Below are 23,665 nucleotides of genomic sequence, written 5' to 3'. Positions count from 1 at the left end.
CTAAGCACCACATGAATAAATAAACTAATTAATTAAAAAATAATGAAGATATTGTGTCCATCTATAACTAAAAATGTTTTTTAAATGTATGCAATGAAGAGTAAACACAGTGCTTCTCAAACAAGATTGTGAACAGATTCACTTGTTTGACCCCAACAGACTTCTCTTTCGAAAATTCACTTGCCTCTGAACACACCCACATACTCTTGTCAATATGGAATGGCACCACGGTGACCTTATTTTCCTATCTTAGGAAACTAGTTAAAAAAATCTAGATATATCTGTCAGAACAAAATTTGGCAGATTCACGATCAATGATATACATAGTCTCTAATTATAGTTCTGTAACGTAAAATAATCCATCTTTCCCTATGCAATAATTATTCCACTAATGAAGCACTTTATTGGGGACTCATACTGAAATATTTTCACTCAGGCATGAAATATTAAGCACATGTCAAGTGACAATTTTGTTTGCTGAAAATATCAGCTGTCACGGAATATTTAACAACGGAAACCAGGTAATTTAAACTGGCGATACGCACAACTGTTTTCCTCAAACTGCCCTTAAATTATAACTGTTCAGAGATTTTTTTTCTAGTGTAGGTTTAACTCCCAAATCCCAGCACTCTCAGCGGGACTCTCATTACCAAGATTCAGGGAATCATTCCTTTCCTTTTCCTTGCCAATGTTCGTTCTTTCTCAGCTTTGTTCACCCTTCGCTTTCACAGAACTCTTAACTGCAGACCCGCACCAAAGACCAGCCTCTTCGCTTTTGGGAGTCAAAACCCGCCTTTCCGAGTCAAAACCCGCCTTTCCCACAGCAGTGGCACACTCCTACACACCCGGAAGCTCCGCCTCCTACACACCCGGAAGCCCCGCCTCACACACCTGATCCTTAGCCGGAAACGCTCCCGGAGTTCCGGAGCCTCACCGGTTTCGTTCCGTGAGACTTGTGGGGCGGAAACGTCGCAAAGCATTGTGGGGACTGCGCTGTGCCGGAGCTGTTTTAGTCCTTGGGGTTCTGTTTGTCTTCGGTAGGGTTACGGATTTGCCGGCTTCCAGCCCACTGAAGCTGCCAGCATGTCAGGGGTGCGCGCTGTGCGGATCAGCATCGAGTCGGCCTGCGAGAAGCAGGTCCAGGAGGTGGGCCTGGATGGCACTGAGACTTACTTGCAGCCGCTGTCCATGTCGCAAAATCTGGCGCGTCTGGCCCAGAGGATCGACTTCAGCCAGGGTTCTGGTTCCGAGGAGGAGGAGACGGCGGGGGCCGAGGGCGATGCGCAGGATTGGGCGGGCGCGGGGTCCAGTGCAGACCAGGACGACGAGGAAGGTAGGGCTGGGGTCTCTGTGCCCGCCGGCATGATGTCACTCTGCCTCTCCCGCGCTCGGTGAGATTGCCTGCGTGGGACTACTTTGAAAGTGTCACTCTCGCTCAGTAGTAATCTCATCATCGTCTTTTGTCATAACCGGACACTTCAGACATTTCTGGACTCTTACGACACTCTTTGTGTAGGTCCCCCGGAGAGGGAGTGGTTGAGACCATGTCATTGGTGAAGTGTTCCAATAATCACTTAAAAAAAAAAAAAAAAACACAGACGCCTATAATGTGTCACACTAGTGGTTAAGAGCTCAGTACCTCTATGGCTTATTAGCTGTGTGGTCTTAGAGTGAGTTAGAAAGACAATTGCAGGCTGGGGATATAGCTCAGTTGGTAGAGTACCTTGCATGCACAAGACCCTGGGTTCTATCCCCAACACCACACACACACACACACACACACAAAGACAATTGCAAGTTTTTGAAGAGGAGACAGATTGAGTTCTTAAAGATTACTCTGAATGCTTTGTAATAAGTGAATTATAGGAAAAACTAAACTGGAACGGAGGAGGCTACTTAGGAGAGAATTAAAGAAGCAACATCAGTGTGTTTTTGGATTCTCCTAAATGAAGAAAGTAAAACAAAATATTGGAAGAAATAACAAAAAAATCACATAACCTAGGAAATATGAGGCTTAAGATAGGAAACATAGACCTTATAAAGGAAAATATAACTATATAAAACTTAAAATTAAAAAAGATGCCATAAAGCAAAATGTAAGTGGCAGTCTGGGAAAAGTATTTGTAGTACATATTATGTAATTGGTTGATAATCCCTGATATTCAAAGAGTCCTTCAAACTGAAAAGAAAAAGATGACTGGAAAACTAGGCCAAAGATATATAAATTGTCAGCTCATAGAAGAGAGACTTCAGATACTAATAAACTTTGTAAACTCAGTCTCACTAGTGGAGAGAAATGAAAATAGTTAAGATGCATAAAATTGGCAGAAATTTTAAAAGATTATTAATACCTATTGTTGGAAATGTGAATTAATAAAGACACTTTGGGATTTTAATATGTGCAGAATTTTAAATGTGCATTTTTTTTGATCCATGCCTAAATATTTAACCCTACAAAAAAGTTGTATGTTCATGAGTATGTGTCCTAGATGTTTACAACTGCTAGCATTGTTGGAAGTAATCTACAAGTCTGTTAAAGAGGAATGGTTAAATGTATTATGCATTCAAGTTCCAAATATCATGATGTTAAAGAATGAAGTGGTTCTATCTGGGTTGACATGGAAGTTATCTCTAGAACATATTAAAGGGGAAAGGGGAGCATGTAATAGAAAAATGGGAATATGTATATTTACCAGCTGTAATGATTAAGTATAATAATAAGAAACATAATAGTCATTTCAGACTTTATATAGGCATATGAATGAATAGGAAAATATTTTTTCTCCCCTTAGTACTGGAAATTAAACCTTGGAGGGCTTTACAACTGAGCTTTATCCTCATCTTTTTTGGTTTTTATTTTTGTTTTTCTTTTGGTATAGGATCTCCCCTAAGTTTCAGAGGCTGATTTCAAACTTGCCTTAGTCTCTGGGATTCCAGGAATAGCCCACCGTACCTGGCATACTTTCACTTTTTACTCTCATTCTTTGTTAGAATTCTGTATAGCAAGTATGTATTTAATAAAATATATGTGTATGTGTCTGTGTGTAATTAAAGGGAACATGTATTAATAGTAGCTAAAATTGGTTCTGGCATTATAGGTCAATTTGGGGGAGCGGTGTGTACTGGAGATTGAACTCAAGGACACTTGACCACTGAGCCACATCCCCAGCCCTAGTTTGTATTTTAGAGATAGGGTCTCAGGGAGTTGCTTAGCCTCTTGCTTTTTGCTGGGTCTGGCTTTGAACTCTCTATCCTCCTATCTCAGCTCCCTGAGCCACTGGGATTACAAGCGAGCACCAACATGCCCTGCAATAGGACATTTTTTAGTTCATACTTTTCAGTATTTTGGAAATTCTCTAAATTACTTGTTCAAATACTAAAAGCTTGAAGGGAAAGGATCATTGAAAACCTTGCATAAGAGCCAGGCATGTAATCCCAGTAGCTGGTGAGGATGAAGCAAAAGGAACTCAAGTTTGAGGCCAGCCTCACAACTTTGCAAGAAGACCCTGTCTCACAATGAAAACTAAAAAGGACTGGGGATGTAGCTTAGTGGTAAAGCACCCCTAGATTCAATCCCTAGTACCAAAAAGGGTGGGGTGGGGGGCGGGCTTGCATAATTTTAAAAATCTATAATGTTATAATGATAGATACAACCTGTGGAAATTAAATATCATATTTGTTTTGCCATAGTAGGATTGCTAATTTAAATGTTAATAAAGATTCAAGAAAATATGTAGGGAATGGGCAGGCTGGGAAAAGTAATTTGAAATAAAATATATTTTTTATTTCAATTTTATTTTTTCTATTAGTACTCTAAAACTCTAAATGAGTTTTCTATCTTCTATCCAATGTAACACTTCTGTATTTCTTTTTCTCCCATTTTCTAGGGTTGGTAAAATTTCAGCCTTCCCTTTGGCCTTGGGATTCAGTGAGGAACAATTTGAGAAGTGCCCTTACAGAGATGTGTGTTCTGTATGATGTTCTCAGTATTGTTAAAGATAAAAAATTTATGACTCTTGATCCTGTTTCTCAGGATGCACTTCCACCAAAACAGGTATTTATGGGCTTTATTGAATAAGCTTTATGGGGCTTTTTAATACATTCCAGGACCATTTTTTGGTTGTGTGTATTGTTCCCTTTTCCTTTCTTGAAAAATTAAGTCCGAATGTAGATGTGAAGATTAACTAATCAAAAACAAAGGCACAAAATTGCACCTTCTATTATTTTATTATATACCTTTGACCTTTGGAAGAGTTAAATTTCATTAACACTATAATAATTTAAAGTTCCTAAAACCTTTTTTTTTTTTTTTTCCCTTTTGGTACTGGGGATTTAATTCAGGGATGCTCTACCACTGGGCCTTATCCCCAGCCTTTTTAATTTTTATTTTCAGACATGGTTGCTTAGGGCCTTGCTAAATTGCTGAGGCTGACTTTGAAATTTAATCTTCCTGCCTCATCCTCCTGAGTCACTGGAATTACAGGTGTGTGTCCCTATACCCATGGTTCCCAAATCTTAACACATTTTTAGGGTCCTTGATCTGTCATATATTTTACAACAATGTGATGATAAGCCATGTGTGGTGGCACACTTCTATAATTCTAGCAGTTTGGGAGGATGAGGTAGATCACAAGTGAGACCATCCTGAGCAAATTAGTGAGGCTATATCTCAAAATGAAAAATAAAAAAAGATCTGGGGCTGTAGCTTAGTAGTAGAGCACCACTAGGTTCAATCACCAGTATAGCAGGGGGAAAAAAAAGTGATAATAAAATGACTTTGGAGACTTGGGTACAAATTCTACCTCTGCCCTCACTAGTTGTGTGACTTTAAGTAAGTTGTTTTCTGAGTCTCAGTTCTCTCTTCTGACTAACCCCTCCAGTTTTTTAGAGATTGATTGGAAAAGTTATGCAGAATTATGGAGGATATTGAAAACTGGGTAGAACTGTTGATATTTGATAAAGAATATATTCAGTTAACATTTTAAAATGAAAGGAGCTGAAGGAGGAATTGGTGAATGAAGAGTCTGCAACATCATTTCTCACATAGTAATAGTTTTGGAATCTAGAGACATGGTTTTGGAAGACTTTATAGAGTTTAGTAAATCAGCTTCCTTCCTTTTGCAGAGAGAAAACTAAGGCCCATAGAGGTTTACACTGTGTTGAGGGTTACAGTGAAGCCAGTAGTTAGAGAGCAAAGACAGAGAGAGCTGCAGCACCTCACTCAGCACACTACTTTCCCACCATTCTGTGCTTTTCCTAGAAAGCATTCTCCAGGAATTTCTTATGATCTCTAGGAACTTCTTTGGCTTAGATTTCCTAATATAATCAAAAGATTGTTGTGGCATTTTTGTGAAACATTTTATGTGCTTTTGACTTTTTACACAGCTTGCAATCTTCCTTTTATTAAATCTGATTTTGTGACTTTTGGGAATTGCATCTGGTTAATAAAATACATGAATTGGTAGTGATTATGAACATATATGTATGTATATATGATATAGATTTTGATTTCTATTCAGTTATCAAAAAAGTCAGCATTCAGTAAAGTACATTTAATATTAATGCTACATGTTTTTGGTCTTAATTCCAAAAGCATTTTAATTGCTGTGATAATACAAGATGATTTTTGAGTTATACTCCATTAGAGTCATGTATTTTATCCATTAAATCAAATATATGTCAGGCATCATTGTACTGTCTGTATATATAATGATTTATGCCATCACATTAAATTACCATCCAAGCAGGATTAGATGTTAATTGCAAGTGTGAGTGTCACAAAAGGGTATACACATTGATGGGGGCAGAGATGGCAGTATATAAGGAGAGGAATGGCAGTGCATTAGAAGGGACCCTAACCCAGCACTGGTAAACTCATGCCAAGTGTTATGTTCTAATTTCTGGTCCATTGTGATGTTTTTCATTTAACAGAATTCTATATGAATTGACCAAAGAAATAAATTAAGGTGTTTTTTTTTTTGTTTGTTTGTTTGTTTTGTTTTTTTACCACTGGTGCTGGAGATAAGGGTTTTTTATCGTTGTTGAATTTGTTTTGTTTTGTTTTACCTTACTGGGAATTGAACCCAGAGGTGCTTCACCACTGTGCTACATCTTCAGCTCTTTTAATGTTTTGTTTTGTTTTGTTTTGTTTTGTTTTTTAAATTTTGAGACAGGGTTTTGCTAAATTTTTCTGCCTCAACCTCCTGAGTAGATAGGATTTCAGGCTTGGATTAAAGTTCTGTGCCATTGTGCCTGCTCTAAGTTTATTTTTTTAAAGCATTATTATACATACTTCACCTCCCATCCAACTTCTCTTTGCTTTTCTTTAATTTCTAAATTTTCTCTTGAGTAGGTGTTTTATTTCTGAATTTAAAATCATCTAAAAATAATACAAAACTGCAGTTTAGAATTGTTTTTTATAGAATCCTCAGACATTGCAACTAATATCTAAAAAGAAGTCACTTGCTGGAGCAGCACAAATACTGTTGAAGGGAGCGGAAAGACTGACTAAATCAGTTACGGAAAATCAAGAAAACAAGCTACAAAGAGACTTCAACTCTGAGCTCTTGAGATTAAGGCAACACTGGAAACTTAGAAAAGTTGGAGATAAAATTCTTGGGGATCTGAGCTACAGAAGTGCAGGTATAGGTAATTGTTATAAACTATGCTTTTTGTGTAAGTGTATAGGTTTAATTGTGATGCTACATACACATCCTTCTTAGAAAGGAGACATTATATTGTTTCTTAGCTACATGTTACATTTTGAAAATTTAATATCTGTACACATAAGCCAGAAACTACTCTTATTGTTTAATTTCAGTTTGAAAACCTTTTCAGTACACTTAACAGAAAGTTCAGAGATGAGGTTTATAAGACTCCTGGATCAGAGATGTAAGCTTTGAATGCTAAGAATGAGGCTGGATAGTTGAAATAGCAATTGTAGAGTGATATCTTAAAAGAATTCATTTGAGCTGGGGATGTAGCTTAGTTGGTAGAGTGTTTGCCTTGCATGCCCAAGGCCCTGGGGTCAATCCCCAACACCACACATACACAAAAAAAGGATTCATTTGCCAGAGCAAGGGCATCATTATGCTTAAATTAAAGGAAGAAAAGTTTATGTGGTTTGGTTAAACACTAGAGGACTGAAATGCCTCTGCATTGATGTGAATAGGGGAACTTTTAATTCTGAAAGTAAAATCCTATTACAAACATGAATTCAAGATGATACGTCCATTTTTACATTTTAGTAGATGGTCTGTAAAAGCAGTGCTTGCTGGTTTTAAAAATTCTATGTTCTTTCCCACAAATAATTATGGGCAAGTATATAACCTAATTTCTCTTTGGGATGACCACCCATGATTATGAAAGGATTCAAATACATCATTTTTTAATTGCAAGAAGACTTTGAATATCTTCCTTTATTATAAAAGTTACATTTAATTGCCAACAGGTCACATAATTTAACAGATTTACCCAGATTTCTGTATGGCGCAAAAACAGTCACATCAAAATCTGATAACTGGTTGAAAAAAGGGTATTGTGTGCACTATTTTTTCTTTCTGTTGCTGAATTCAGAACACTTTTTAATTGTAACCTGATTACAGAGACTGAGCTCCAGAAGTAGTACATTTGTAAGGTTTAATTATTTTCTAGAAACACTTCCATTTTTATTGAAACTCCATTAGAAACTACATTACAAAAATTTGTGTGGTCTGTGGAGTTCATATTATAATGATACCATTAAGTTAAGGAATTTTTTTTTAAGATAAGTAACTTATTTTTACTGCTTCATTTAATCCTTTTGCTCATTGTTTTGCTCTTACCTTCCTCCAAAACACACAACCCTTTTTAGTTTTTTTTTTTTTTTGGTCCTGGGGATTGAACCCAAGAACACTTTACCACCAACCTATATCCCTAGACCTTTTAATTTATTATTTTGAAACAGGATCTTACTAAGTTGCTTAGGGATTCCAGTCCCTTTTATATTTTTATTTTTAAGCAGGTCCTTGCTAAGTTGCTGAGGCTGGCCTTAAACTTGGGTGATTATCCTGAGTGTGTGCCACCATGCCCAGCTCAAAATACACAATATTTTTAGTGGGAACTTAATTTTATAATTCAGTGATGTGGATATATAGTATTACATAATTAATAACATGTGCTAAATTAATGTGTTGTTTTTTATTTTCCTATCTTTAATATCTCATTAGGGTCTCTTTTTCCCCATCATGGTACATTTGAAGTAATAAAGAATACAGATATTGATCTGGATAAGAAGATACCTGAAGATTACTGTCCTCTTGATGTACAAATTCCTAGTGATTTAGAGGGGTCTGCATACATCAAGGTATTTGTCAAAGCACTTTTTAAGTAACTTCTTATCAATTGCCCTGAAGCTGGTTTGCTGACTTTTCCACCTTGTTTTTATTGTCATACAGGTTTCCATTCAAAAACAGGCTCCAGACATAGGTGATCTTGGCACAGTTAACCTCTTCAAAAGACCTCTGCCCAAATCCAAACCAGGTGTAGTTATGTTCTTTCTTAATTTATATTTTTAGATAAACTGAAAATAAATATAAATAAGACAAATAGGTGTTTTGGAGTAAGAACAATTAGAAATATACTTTTTATAATTTGCATTAGTGAATAGCTGTGCAATTTTTTTTTGCTCTAAATTGAACTTATTTACTAGTTTTCTCTGTGTGAAAGAAGTAAGATTTTTATATTTTAGAAAGAGTATACAGTAATGCAGTGATTTCCAAACTTGTTTTATGTATTCAAGTTTTCATGTAAGCTGGATTATACATAATATGGTTAGAAGTTGATATATACATAAACCTCTTGTCTTTCAGGTTCACCACATTGGCAGACAAAATTAGAAGCAGCACAAAATGTTCTCTTATGTAAAGAAATTTTTGCACAACTCTCTCGGGAAGCTGTTCAGATCAAATCACAGATCCCGCATATTGTGGTGAAAAACCAGATAATCTCTCAGCCCTTTCCAAGTATGATCAGATAATTCTTTGAGATGGAATGGATAGCTGTTTGGGTGTGTAGGGGGAATAACAAAAGCAAAGAGAGAGTAGTGTGCTATCCAGAATAGCAGCCAGTAAAGCACAAAACACAAGCTACACTTCCAAGTCTGTTCTCTATACTAAATAGTGTAACTCTTGGATTTTAAAGCAGTGTATATAAAAAATTTACACTAGCATGGCTACTCTTCAGCATCAGTTAAACAACTAAGATCTACCAGGGATACTGTCCTGTCTAAATGAGATGTTAGCTTAAAAATGTTTACTTATTATATTTTTAATTTGTGGAAATTGGGTTTTTATTATTCAAAAGCAATTACTTATTCTAAAACTCAGTTTATAATTAGCTGTGCTCTTATATTTTACATAAATTCTTAGGATTGTGTCCTTAGGAAGGAGGAATAGGTTTTAGAAGTGAAAAAATTCCATCCCAGTTCTAATGGGAGCAGGGGAGGGTGTCTATCTTCCAGTTGACAAGACCAGATACCAACTCTGTATTAAAAAAAAAATCAACAGTAGCAAAAACCTTGTGTTTTGTTTTGGTTTTTTTAAGGTAGGAAGAAAAAAAATAATTATATGGCATATTTACCAGTCTTCAGCCACAATTTAAGGTCAGCAGCCATATTATAGATCAATAGAATTTGAATCATCCAAAGACATATGAGTTTATTATATTCATGAGTGGTCATTTTCATATAAAAATGTTAATCATAAAGCCTGATCTTTAAGTTTAGAATGTACCTTTTTGAGAAATGATTCTGATTATACTTTATGGAGACAGTTTGTGCCTGTCTATATCTTAGCTTATATGTGTCTGTCCTGCTTCTTTTTGTAAATAGACTTGCAGTTATCTATTTCTTTGTGCCATTCCTCAAATGATAAGAAATCCCAAAAATCTGCTACTGAGAAGCAAAGTCCAGAGGACCACCTCTATGTCTTAGAGCATAATTTGCATCTACTGATTAGAGAGGTAATGAAATAAACATTTTTCTTTGCATTGTGGTAATCATGTCCAGGGCAGTGACTATGCACCAATCCTTGCCTGTGCCTCAGTTATTCATTTAACAACAACATTGACTACCTGAAATGAAAGAACCTTGCTACATGCCCAGGTATACAGGGGTGATCCTAACCCAGTACCTGTACCCAAGAGTGTGTGTGTGTGTGTGTGGTGATGGGGGATGTGTATTTGATACCAGGGACACTGCTACTGAGCAGTGTCCTTTTTTTTTTTTTTTTTTTTTGAGACAGTCTTGCTAAGTTTCCAGGGCTGGCCTCAAACTTGTGTTCCTCCTACTACCTCAGCCTCCTGAGTTACTGGGAATTTCAGGCCGCCGAGTGCCATTATGCCTGGCTCCATGCCTACTTTTTAGTGGTACAAGTATACAAATTGTATAGGAGAAATATAAGAAGCATATGATAAAGGGTGCCAAGGGTAGGATGATTCTGATTAAGGTAGAGGGTGAGGAAAAGTATCTTGCCATGGCCTGTGAATGGCGATATTGAGTTACTTCAGGACATATTCTACACATAGGTCATCTCCAACTGTGTTTCCAGGGTTCTGATTCATAGTTTAAGGCTAATTTCTTTAGAATCTCCTTAGAAACTTTATAAAAGTACATAGCCCAGCCTCCTTAACTCACTCAAAAATCTGGCTGGATTGTGATAGTGTAAGAGCCAGTGTTTTTTGAAGACACTCGGGGGCTAGGACTGTAGTTCACTGAGCCCTGGCTTCAATCCCCAGCACTGAAAAAAATTCTAAACATTAAAAAAAAAAATTAAAAGCTCCTCCAGGGTTCTAATAGACAGCCAGGTTTGGGAACCAGTAATTGAGGTTGTACTGGGATAACTATGTCCTGATTGTATGCATTCTCTTGATAAGACTCTGAATAATAATTGTTTTGTTTTTAAAACTTTCAAAATAAAAGTTACAGCTTGAGAGGGGGCCCTTTTGTCTACAAACTTGTATTATGCATGATCTAGAAGATAACTTGCATATATTTCTGTGCCAACATTTCTTTTGTATTTAGTTCATATCCATTGACTTCTCTTTTTCCAAAATGTGAGCCAAGTTTTTGATTGAACATTGTATAGTATTTACTCCATAGCTAGTGGTCATTTAAAATGGCTATTTTTATTAGTTTCATAAACAGACCTTGAGTTCCATCATGATGCCTCACCCAGCAAGTGCACCTTTTGGCCACAAGAGAATGAGACTTTCAGGTCCTCAAGCTTTTGATAAAAATGAAATTAACTCACTACAGTCCAGTGAAGGACTTCTGGAAAAAATAATTAAACAAGCAAAGCATATTTTTCTGAGGAGTAGGTAAGGATGAATAAAGTTACTGTTTTTCTTTGAAATTGTAGTCCTCTTTCTACAGTTGTTTCATTTATGTTATTATTTGGATGTTTCAACCTTTTTTTTTCCAGGGAGAGGAAGGTGGCTGCAGTGTAAAAGTTTATGGTGGTGGACTAGGTCTTAGCAAGTATGGGGAAGACTTTGATCCATGGTTGATCTAAATTACTGTATTGCTTCTATCACTACAGCAAATGTTTGCAAAGATTACTGACTAGGGATGTGCTTTAGGACAAGTTGCTTCGTTCCTTCCTCTCTGCCTTCCTTTTCTTTCTTTCTTTCTTTCTTTTTTTTAAATACTAGGATTGAACCCAGGGCACTCTGCTACTGAGCTAAGTCCCCATCCTTTTTTAAAAAACATTTTGAGACAGGTCTTGCTAAGTTGTCCAGGCTGGCCTTGAACTTGTGATTCCCTTACTTCGTTTAAATGGGATTATAGGAGTGCGCCATTGTTCTCAGCAGAACACCATACTTTGTTCAGTAACCCATCTTTGAGATACTTATTCCCAAACATTTTATGATTTGGAAGAATTTTTTCCCATATTTACTTATTTAATTCTGTTCTTTGGAGTAGATAGTGTTAACCCCATTTTCACAGGTGAGAAGATTGAGGCTTTGAGAATATAGGGAAGCTTGCCTAAGGTTACAAAGTTAAAAGTAACAAAATTGGTATTTATGTTCAAAGTTTCTTGGTAAGTGATTAAGCCCCAGCTTAAATTTATCTTTCATCCTAAATTCCTTACTCCTTCCATGGTATCATGCTATCATGCTATCTTTTTCTTTCTTTTTTATTTTTATTTTTGTTACTGGGGACTCAACCTACGGATGCTTTACCAATAAGCTACGTCCCTAGTCCTTTTTTTTCTATTCCTTTTTGTTTGTTTGTTTGTTTGAGATAGGGTCTTGCTTAAGTTGTTAAGGCTAGCTTGAAACTTGTAATCCTCTTTTCTCAGCCTCCTGAGTTGCTAGAATTATAGGCTTCTCCTGTATTTTCTAATGTCTTCCTAATTCATTTTACTAAAAGCTGGATGATCTAAATTTCTATTCTTAGACTGTGAACTAATGTGCCCAAGTCCATGTATCTCCTAGTCTTATTTTCTTTCTTTTATGCATATTGTTTACAGAAGGACTTGATGTGGTTGGACATAAATAATGTGATCTTTTTCAGTACTAAAGGGTGGCTCTTCTATTTCATTGTTGGTACTTGGTGAGGAGGTCAGTTTTTACTTCATTCATAATTTTGCCTTGATAGTACTTCAGAATTGTCATTCAATCAATACTTTATTTATCTTGTATTTTATTATTGATATTTTATTGTTGATTTTCAGTTTTTTCTTGCTGATACAATCATAGTTTTATTAATACATTAGTTCCTAGTCTTAGATGGAAATTCAGGCCATTCAGCTTTTACTTAAATGAATTAGGAAGATATGTATAAGAAGATACTATGATATAGTGGAAGGAGTAAGGTATTTAGGGTGAAAAATGTGTTTAATAAGCCAGTGCTCAATCACTTGGCAAGTAACTTTGGGCAAGTCATTTAGTATCTTTGGCTCTATACTTATTTCCTTTTAGTTGGGGATATAAGATTGATCTTGGGATCAAATTAAGAAACATATGCCAAAGCTCCTTATAAACAGTAAAGTATTACATAGTAGGTTATTATTAATATTCTATTTATAAATTTCAGTGACAAAAGCTGTTAATTTGAGTGTATTACTAATCTTGCAAATTTCTGAATGAACATAAAGTTAAATATTCTATGAATTATATGAGGGGCATAAGAAATAGCTGTCTTTATCGCTATTATAAATTTGAAAGTAGTAAGTACCCATCTTGTAAGCAGCAAAACTTTAAAAATGTTAATTTTGCCCCATTTATACAAATAATGTGATGTCCAATAAGAACAGTTAAAAAAAAAATCTATGTAATACTATATACAGTGAAATCTATTAACACATTAATGTATTTTTACGCATGTGTGTTGGGGTGAGTTTATCTCTCTTTCTCTTTTTTTTTAAGCAAATCTGGAATCCTAAAAATTTTTTTTTTTTTTGGTACCAGGGATTAAACTCGGGCATTCGACCACTGAGCCACATCCCCAGCCCTATTTTATATTTTATTTACAGACAGGGTCTCACTGAGTTGCTTAGCACCTCACTTTTGCTGAGGCTGGCTTTGAACTCAAGATCCTCCTGCCTTAGCCTCCTGAGCAGCTAGAATTACAGGCGAATGCCACCGCACCCATCTTCTAAAATATTTTTTTTAGTTTTTTATTTTATTTTATTCTTTGGCACTGGGAATCAAACCTGGGGCCTTGATCATGATAGGCAGGTGCTCTATCACTGAGTCACATCCCTAGTCCTAGAATCATAAAATCTTATATCCTGGTTTCACTTAGTATTATATTGTAATTTTTTTTCTTTTTCATTAAATGCTTCTCAAATATATTTTAGTAGTCATGTGATGTACTATTATGTGAATATTCCATTGTTTTCTTCCCAGTTCTCAGTTACTAGGTATTTTTTACTTCTATTTTATTGATACGTGCTGAGTGGAATATTATCACATATATATCTATCTGTTATAGGAATTTCAAAGCACTGTCAGGGAAACAAATCATGGAAAAAGAAAAAAAAGTTAGGAACTGATATAAGACACCATAATGGAGCTAACCTTACAGGTGTTTATGTAAAAGCCCCTTGTCCCCAGTGGTTATTTTTATTTTTTCCTACTTTCTCAAGTCTTTTCTTTCTCTTTCCAGTAAATTAGAAACAGTAAAGTATTACATAGTAGGTTACTATTAATATTCCATTTACAAATTTCAGTGACAAAAGCTGTTAATTTGAGTGTATTACTAATCTTGAAAATGTCTGAGTGAACATAAAGTTAAATATTCTATGAATTATATGAAGGGCATGAGAAATAGCTGTCTTTCCAGATAATTAGAAACTAGGGGCCTTCAGTATTTTTTTTAAGTTGTCAACGGACCTTTATTTTATTTATTTATATGTGGTGCTGAGAATCTAACCCAGAGTCTCACACATTCTAGGCAAGCACTTTACCATTAAGCTACAACCCTAGCCCCATGATTTATACTTTGGATCTAAACAGTTACTATTATGTAAGATACAAAAGAAAGATTACTGTATTTGGAAATAGATTCCCTGGTTTTGGGTGCTGAAATTGGACTCGCATGTTTTGCAGCCTAGCCTGCAGCTACGCAACCTTGGGAATATTGCTTAACATTGCTAAATTTCTTTTTCTTTCCTTCTAAAAAATGGAGATGATGGTACCTATCTTAACACAATGGTTGTTAGATTAAGTAATACTGTACTCATTACAATATTTGGTATATAATGAGTACTTGAATCTCATTTCTCACTTGTATTTATTATATTTTCTCTCTTAGAATACAAGGATTTTTGTTGTTGTTTTTGTTTTTGGAGGGTTTTGTTGTTGTTGTTGTTGTTTTGTTTTTTGTGGTGCTGGGAATCGGACTCAGGGTCTTATATATGCAAGGCACTCTACCAACTGAGCTATATCCTCAGCCCAAGATTTTGGTTGTATTTAAAGTCTCCAGCTTTTCTTGAATATGATGATGATTCCATTACAATAATAGGTATAATTGTGGATGTGTCCCAAGTCATTTGTTACCAGGGATAAAGTACAGACATTTATGAATGATTCATATCAAGTTGGTACCAGAGAAGTATCTTTCTCACTTGTGGTTTGACAAGCTTTCTTGAGTGAGACCAAACTAATGGAGTTAAAAGGGAATAAATGCATCCTGAATTGTGGTAATCAGGTATGTGACCACAGCATGTTGTAATGTTAAGCTGAGCACCAGCATATCAGTGCAGCGTGTGGGAGGTTCTTAGAACTCTCTGTACCTTTCTTTAAGATTTTTTTTTAAAGTGGTAACATTTTCAAAAATACTCATCTAATTTTCAATTTTTCATGAAAATGTTATGAGTGATTTAAATCCTTTCATTTATATGGTGACTTTTTAAAAATTTTACCTTCTTTTCTTTAAAAGAACTGCTGCAACCATTGACAGCTTAGCAAGTCGCATTGAGGATCCTCAGATACAGGCTCATTGGTCAAATATCAATGATGTTTATGAATCTAGTGTGAAAGTTTTAATCACATCACAAGGTTATGAACAAATATGCAAGTAAGTATCAAAAATAAAAGGTAGGTGTCTAATGTTAAGTTGCTTGTTATGTCCTGGTTTTTGTTGAGTGATTATGTTAAGCTTTTGGTTTCTATTTGCTTGGGTGGCATAACATTCCAGCAAATTATATCAGCTATAAAGTGTTTGTGAGAATGAGAGGTAAGAATATCTAATATAGTGTCTCTTAGATAAATGTCACACATTTAAGCTACAATAAGAGGTAAACTCCAGCACTGAATAAAAGCTGTCTTGCCATCTCTAATGTTTAGTTCATGTTTAGAGGCTGTGGCAAGTCTAGGGTATATGAAGAAGTAAAGAGGGCCATTTATATTAGAGCCCATACCCTCCATTTTGTGCCTAGAACAGCTGAAATTTCTCATCAGAGCTGGTATTGATCTGGGTCTAATCCAGTTCATGATTGTGCCCTTAAAAGTAAGTTGATAGCTGTCTGTCTGTGAAGGGGTCAGAATGATTTTTGTCCATTGATGGAAATGCAGTGTATTTGATTTGCATGCACACATCAGAAGTTAATACAGTTGGCTAGGAGCCATGAAAAGGGGCTTTGGGTCTCATGTGAACCTCTACAAAATTTAACAACTGACAAGATATAGCTGAATTCCTTCTTCCAAGTTAGTCTGAGAGAACTGCCAGCATACATTTGTCAGGATCTGTGAGTACCTTTTTATTTTTCAAGTGTTAGCTGCATATTCAGACATACCTAACTAACTAAAGCAAGCAGAACACTGTGAGAGACAAAATTGTCACCATTTGGAGTATGAGTGGAAAATGCATTTATAATGCTGTTTTTCATTATGGAAATTTTAATTCACTGTTTTTTAAATGTAAAATAGTAGATAATGTAAGATCAAATATGGAAGATTAAAAAAGAGCATACAATGAACAAAAAATTAATTTTGAAATTCCAGGGCAAAAAGGTAGAGTGAAGCTGGATCATAGTTTTCTAATTCTTTTTATTTTTGTATTTTTTTTACTTGTTCTAATTAGTTATACGTGACAATAGAATGCATTTTGACACATTATACATAAATGGAGTAAACGCTCTCCTTATGGTATAGTTTTCTAATTCTGTGCCTCAAGAAATAAAATAATGAGGGCAGTTTGTGTGTTGGGGGGTGTTGAATATAAATGAAACAAGTTTGGGTGGGTCTTTAAACTGTTATGGTGGGTGATAGGACCATAGGCCTTCATTATATTATAATCTACTTCTGTTTGTGTTTAATTTTTTTCCATAATAAAATAATTGGTATGAAGATACTTTGTATACAACCAGAGATATGAAAAATTATGCTCTGTGTGTGTAATATGAATTGTAATGCATTCTGCTGTCACGTATAAATAAAAAAAAATATTGAGTGAGTGAGCACAAAAGAAAGAAAAAATTATCAGCATTCAGTAGTTTATGTCTGGAACCAAGACCAAAACAACTGTTAGATTTAATTATAGAGCCCAATGTAAATTCTTTGAAGAAAGTTTAGTGATAATGTAGCCTTGACAGAATGAGAGGGCATCAGGGAGTAGAAGGGACTAATAAGATGCCTTTTTTCCTCATCTTTTAGAGCTGGAGTTAGTTTATGACATTTAGAGTTAAAGGTCCTCACAACTCCTCAGGAACAGCCATGTTAAACAGTCTTACACATCTTTCTAGGAAAGTCTGCGTTTACAGGCATATGTATTTCACCTATAACCTGCTTCTTTTACACAGATTTGTGTGTTTTTTAAAAATAAGGGTTAGGGTTCACATAGCAATTTTAAATTCCCTGTTATATAATTATCATTGCTTTCTAATTTCAGAACATTTCTGTCACCCCAAAAAGAAACTATGCATATTAGTGGTCATTCCTGATTTCTGTGCTTTTTCACTCTGAAATGTTATATCAGTGAAAAACATTCCTTTTCAGAACACATAGATCTATCTCATTCTATTTTCAGCCTTGTGTTTCATTTTATGTATCAAGACTTTTAACCCTCTATTAATGAACATTTTTGCTGAGTGCCAGAAAAGTAACTTACACATATGCAAATATATCTTTATTAGATAAAGTTTTTATCAGATGTAATTGCTGGATCAAAAGATAAGAATATTTAAATTTTTTAGTCATATTGCAAATGGTTTTTCAAAGTGGTAGTCACAAGTATGTTCCTACCTATGGTATACAATAAGAATTCCTATTCTTTTTTTTTTTTTTTTTTAAAGAGAGAGTGAGAGAGGAGAGAGAGAGAGAGAGAGAATTTTTAATATTTATTTTTAGTTCTCGGCGGACACAACATCTTTGTTGGTATATAGTGCTGAGGATCGAACCCCGGCCGCACGCATGCCAGGCAAGCACGCTACCGCTTGAGCCACATCCCCAGCCCAAATTCCTATTCTTTTATACCCTTATTTTAAAAATATTTTTTAAATTTGCTTAGATTTATGTTTTTTCTTTATGCCTTCTGAGTTTTGTGTTTTTCTTTCAAAAAACAATGTAAATTTCAATTCATCAAAATCAAAACTTTATGTAAACTATTGTTAAAATACCTTATTCACAAATACTTGCTATAAAACAATGTTAAAAACGAGGTGTGTATATATATATATATATATATATATATATATATATATATCTCAAACATAGAAAGACGGTGCTGTTTTTCTATATTTGTTTATCTAAGTTATTTAATTTGAGGGATTTCTAGTCTCTTGTGCGTGTTCTTTGCTAAAATTTTAGGTTGTTTTAGAAGATTGTAGTGATCTGAATGTTATTTATTGAATATTTTATGAGTTTCTTTGTTTGACCTAAGCCAGTTTAATAGAATGTATGTATTCTGAATTGTTTGCTAATTAATTCAGGAAGAGCCAAACCTTTTTATTTTCTGTACGAAAATTTAACCTTTTGTTAACTACAGTCTCAATTTCTGAGAAACCCGATAAGGAAAGATATGATCTGTATTACTAAGTGTCATTGTTTATTGAAACATGATCCCAAAATGGTAAACTGCATCTAGATTGAGGGAAATTTTTTTTTTTTTCTTTTTGATACCAGGGATTGAACTCAGGGGGCACTAAACCACTGAGCCACATCCCCAACCCTATTTTGTATTTTATTTAGAGACAAGGTCTTACTGAACTGCTTAGCACCTCGCCATTGCTGAGGCTGGCTTTGAATTCGAGATCCTCCTGTCTCAGCCTCCTGAGCCACTGGGGCCACCTCATCCAGCAGATTGAGGGGAATTCTAAATGCTGATGGGGATGACTTTGGACTTCCCTGAATGGGAAAACTGAGCATCTCTCTTATGGGGACCCTGGAAATATTCCTCTACAGTTATACATATTGCCAATATGAATCTTTTCATAAGAAAGGTGTACTGCTGCTGTGCAGACAGCTGCATGTGCTTCTGTGTGGACTGCCTTAGAAGAAGAGCATCTAATGTTGGCCTCCTGAGTAGACTGATGTTCATTGTGATCTGCAATGAGTCTGATTGTTCAGTTGAACCAAAGAAGACCTTTTCTTCCCCAGAAGTGTTGGTGTAGCATAGAAAAACTGTTATGATTTTTCCATGATTAAGTTTTACTGTTTGTAGTACTATATATTTTTGAACATTTCTGATTTTTAGTGTATGTGTCTATAAAGGTCCATTCAGCTGCAATTGAATATTGGAGTTGAGCAGATTCGAGTTGTACACAGAGATGGAAGAGTAATTACACTGTCTCATCAGGAGCAGGAGCTACAGGATTTTCTTCTATCTCAGGTAATTGTTGCAGACTACAGATCATAAGCTCCTTCCTCTTATATTATAACTGCTTCAAGAGCAAACTGAGTAAGAAGTAGTTAAAATGTAGTAAGTTATATAAGGAGAAAATCAGTGTTTTCCGCTCTTTCGTTTAATTTTTAACATTATAATTTGTACCTATTGGTTAGTCAAAACTGTTGATAAATTCTTAGATTTGTTGTACTTTGTGTTTTGGATGAAGAACAAGTTTTGAGATTAACAAGTTTCTTGTTTTGCAGATTGCTGAGGTTTAGCTTCTTCAAAACTAGAAGTGAAGTATTAACCTAAGAAAATTAGAGAAAGGGGGTCAGATACAAAACTATAATGACCATTATCTATAAAAAGAAGTGGAATATTTTAATCATTAACCCTAGGAGAGAGTTCCTCATATTAAGGCAGTCTAGAAAAGTACTAGGTACTAGTCCCCACTCTACCACAAACTTGCTTTGTGACACTGTACAAGTTTCTGGTCTGTCCTTCATCTATAAAAGGCAGTACTTTTCGTATCTTGTTTGTGAATTTTAATCTGGTGAAATGCTGAATTATGGGAGAAACGATGTTTTTGAAATACTAGTATATAATACTTTTTTCCCCCCACATAAAATTAAGGGAAAAAAATACTAAAACTCTCCATTCTCGCATCAGTAATCTTAAATATTGATTTGCGTCTTTGGTGCCAAATACATAAAATGCATTTGTGAGGCACAACAGCTCTTAGCTAATTATATCCTAAATGGCTTTGGTTAGCTCAAGCACACACATAAAAATGTATTGGAATGTTACTGAATAACTCCCAGAATTGATGGGAAGTGTAGAGGTGAAGGTTTGCAAATGGCAGGGATCAAAGGAAGCTAGGGGAATGGCAGTGTTGCTCTCCTGGCACTACTGCAACCCCACTGGTGTCAGAATGCATTCATTCAGCGTATGACCAAGAAACAGGTGACAAGCCGGGTGTGTGGTGCATGTCTGTAATCCTAGTGGCTCGGGAGGCTGAGACAGGAGGATCCAGAGTTCAAAGCCAGCCTCAGCAATAGCAGGATGCTAAGCAACTCAGTGAGACCCTGTCTCTAAGTAAAATACACAGTAGATCTGGAGATGTAGCTCAGTGTTGAGTGCCCCTGAGTTCAATCCCTGGTACCCTGTCCCCTACCAAAAAAAAAAGATGGCATACTCAGGCGGGTCTGTTGATTAGGGTCTATGTACAACATTATGGGTGTAGAAGAGCCACCAAGCCACAGTGCGGTAACTTGCTGTTAGTAGAAACTGGGTAACCAGGCCCCAGGGTCTTAGTAGTCACCAGTCCTAGGCCAGGGTTGGGGGAAAGAATAAGTTATAAGAACCCTAAACGGGAGAGTAATGTAAAACAAGCCACCTTGATGAGACCAGCAGTCTTTTGTCAAAGTAAACAACCAGTCTGGATAACTTCATAGGGAAAGTACCAGGGGAATAAATGCTTTTATCACACACTCTTCCTTGCCACCTTGCTGGCTCTCATTCATAATCCTCATTACATAGGTGGCTGCCTTTGCCTGAAGTCAGAGGACATAGAAGCTGGTAGCCAACACTTGAGGCTCCCAGGGCAGAGAAGTTCAGTGGAGACTGGATTTGAATAGGGAGTAGAAGATACTTGCTTGCTACTTTTAGTGATGCCTTACATTCAGTAATCTATCAGGAGACTCCAGTTGGCCAAGTTTAGTTCATGTGCCTGTTTTGAAGTAGACAAGGGATTTGAGTATCAGGCAATTTTAGCTACTTCAGTGGAAGATGGGGTTCTGCTACTTCTCCCTAGTAGTCACATAGAATAGGACTCTTCAAACATAAGACATGGAAAACCCCAACAAAAGTTTATGAGCATGATCAAATTGCAAAGTAAATATCTATGCTGTTTGTCAGTCAAATTTCTTTTTTCATCCACAGATGTCACAGCATCAGGTTCATGCAGTTCAGCAGCTAGCCAAGGTTATGGGCTGGCAAGTACTCAGCTTCAGTAATCATGTGGGACTTGGGCCCATAGAGAGTATTGGCAATGCCTCTGCCATAACAGTGGCCTCCCCGAGTGGTGACTATGCTATTTCAGGTACTCTCTGCTTCTTTGAAAGAACAGACCTTTGGGAGTTTGACCTTAATATTTAGCTTTAATAATTAAGTATATTTAAAAGTAGTAGTTAACGTACATACACTGATATTTATCTGATAATACTTATTATTCAAAACGAGATTATTACTTTTCTTTATAGTAGTTATAAAAATGTTCAGCTTGGCGAGCACATTTTCTAGTAGATCCTCTGTAAAGTGTCATCAACATTTTTACTACTGCAGACCCAAACATTTTGTGGATAAAAACTTTTAAAAAATATAGCTGTAAACATGGAAAGAATAATATCTGATGCCAAAAATATAAAGGGATGAAATAGAAGAGAGCTGTTTTATTAAGCACCTATGACAAGTGGGTACTTTAATAGGACTCCCACATACATTATCTAGCTTAAATTTTACATTTGTAGGACTTAAATTTTTAGTATGATCTTTTTCTACTATCTGCTCTTAATACTTTAAAATTCAAAAATTGGGTAGTTTGAAATATCTCCCCACAGGATCCTAGTCTGACTCTGTAAGCTTAGTCATTGCTATATTTTTATTGCTAGGAATTTCTTTTTTTGTTTTTTGGTGATAGGGATTAAATGCAGAGGGTTGCACATGCTAAGCGTGCATTCTTCTATACCCATTGTCCCGTACTGCTAGGAGTTTCAAATTACCTTTTTTGTTTTTCCTGAGTTAGTAGCTAAAACCTCATTAAAACCTGATATTCTTAATTCAGAATAATCTTTCCTTTATCCCTTCCAGTCTTTATTCTGAATAGTTGAGTAGGCTTTATATATTAACCTACTTATTGAAAGTTGAATTATCAAATGAATGTGTTTTAAAAAACAAGTCAGTGATTTTCAAAAAATGTAGGACTTTCCTACGCCAAAATTCTTCTTGCCTAATCTTTGTATTTAATAAACAGTAAATCAGAGATATTTATACCAGCCTGGAGTGAGTGTGTGTGTGTGTGTGTGTGTGTGTGTGTGTGTAAATTAGTTTTAGAAAGTTAGTATATTGAAATTGAAAAGAACTTTTAACAAGATTAACTTGATGAACTGATAAGGATTTTTATAATCACAGTAAAATAAAGTTGTGGGATTTATCCTTGTTTTCTGGTTTGCAAAAAGGAGTGTAATTACTATTTTGGTTTTTCTCCATAGTTCGTAATGGACCTGAAAGTGGCAGCAAGATTATGGTTCAGTTTCCCCGTAACCAGTGTAAAGACATTCCAAAAAGTGATGTTTTACAAGATGGTAAATGGAGTCATCTTCGTGGGCCATTTAAAGAAGTTCAGTGGAATAAAATGGAAGGTCGAAACTTTGTTTATAAAATGGAGCTTCTTATGTCTGCACTTAGCCCTTGTCTGCTATGATTTTTTTCCTGAAATTGACTTGAGATGTTTGCAAATTAATTATAAGCACAAAGAAGAGAAATCTTCCAAAGGAGTATTATTTAAAAATAATAATAATAATTAGTAAATGTTTTCCTAGCAATTTGAAATCTTTCACTTTATAAGTGATGTACTTTGAAATGCAGAAGTTTATGTACAGTTGTAGGTATATGGGGAGATGTAAAATAATACATTTTTTTTTTTTTACTGCAGTTAACCTGAAAGTGTTATTAATGGAGGGGATTAAATTTGCTGTTTAAAATACCCAGTCTTTGATATTAGCATCAAATAAAGTGTGTAGTTAAAAAATCTCCAATTTTTGCAGAGCTCTTAATAGCCATAATGAATTGTAATCAACTTCTCATTCCACTATTTCTAAAAAAAGATCACATAAGGACATTGAGACACTCTATCATCTAGCTTTCTTATAGAACCTCACTTGCACTGATGAAGCCAGACCCTGTCCTTGAAGTATACAAGCACATGGCAGCAGAGGAACAGGTCTTCCCTTTAATTCTAGGGCTCCTAGGGTGTGCTCCTGTATTAGTAAGTGAAGGATTTCTTCTCCATTTGTCTTCTTTTGCATGTCGTGGTCTAAGCAGGTAGTTATAAAATTGTTTGGAAGGGGCAGCTGAAAGCATGGAAAGCTTCAGATTGCATGGCATGCATGAAGCCCTGGGTTCAATCCCAAACCCTGCAAAACAAAACAAAAACTGTATCTGTCTTTTTTGTCTATTCTCCCACCTGAGAGACCTCATGAGCAGCACTAAGTTCATGTTCATGCCCAGCTCCCTGTGGTAGCCCTTGGATCGCTTCCTCTAATTAGCTTTTCCATTAGCTCTCTGCTTTTTCAAAGG

At 35.6% G+C, this 23,665-nt stretch overlaps 1 protein-coding gene across 1 annotated transcript; it reads left to right on the top strand.

The window, feature by feature from the left end:
* The first annotated feature begins 939 nt into the window (after positions 1-939).
* On the top strand, positions 940-23,119 carry MED17 (mediator complex subunit 17). Its single transcript, XM_081266798.1, has 12 exons — positions 940-1,333; positions 3,888-4,054; positions 6,423-6,642; positions 8,208-8,344; positions 8,436-8,520; positions 8,850-9,002; positions 9,869-9,999; positions 11,171-11,355; positions 15,425-15,562; positions 19,195-19,312; positions 21,251-21,410; positions 22,579-23,119. Exons 1-12 carry the CDS (start codon positions 1,084-1,086, stop codon positions 22,788-22,790), a joined length of 1,956 nt encoding a protein of 651 aa, XP_081122924.1. The 5' UTR covers positions 940-1,083; the 3' UTR covers positions 22,791-23,119.
* Positions 23,120-23,665: the final 546 nt, after the last annotated feature.

This window comes from Spermophilus citellus (genome assembly GCF_964194105.1).
Source record: "Spermophilus citellus genome assembly, chromosome: 2".
NCBI lineage: Eukaryota > Metazoa > Chordata > Mammalia > Rodentia > Sciuridae > Spermophilus > Spermophilus citellus.
This window is presented reverse-complemented; position numbering and strand designations above follow the sequence as displayed.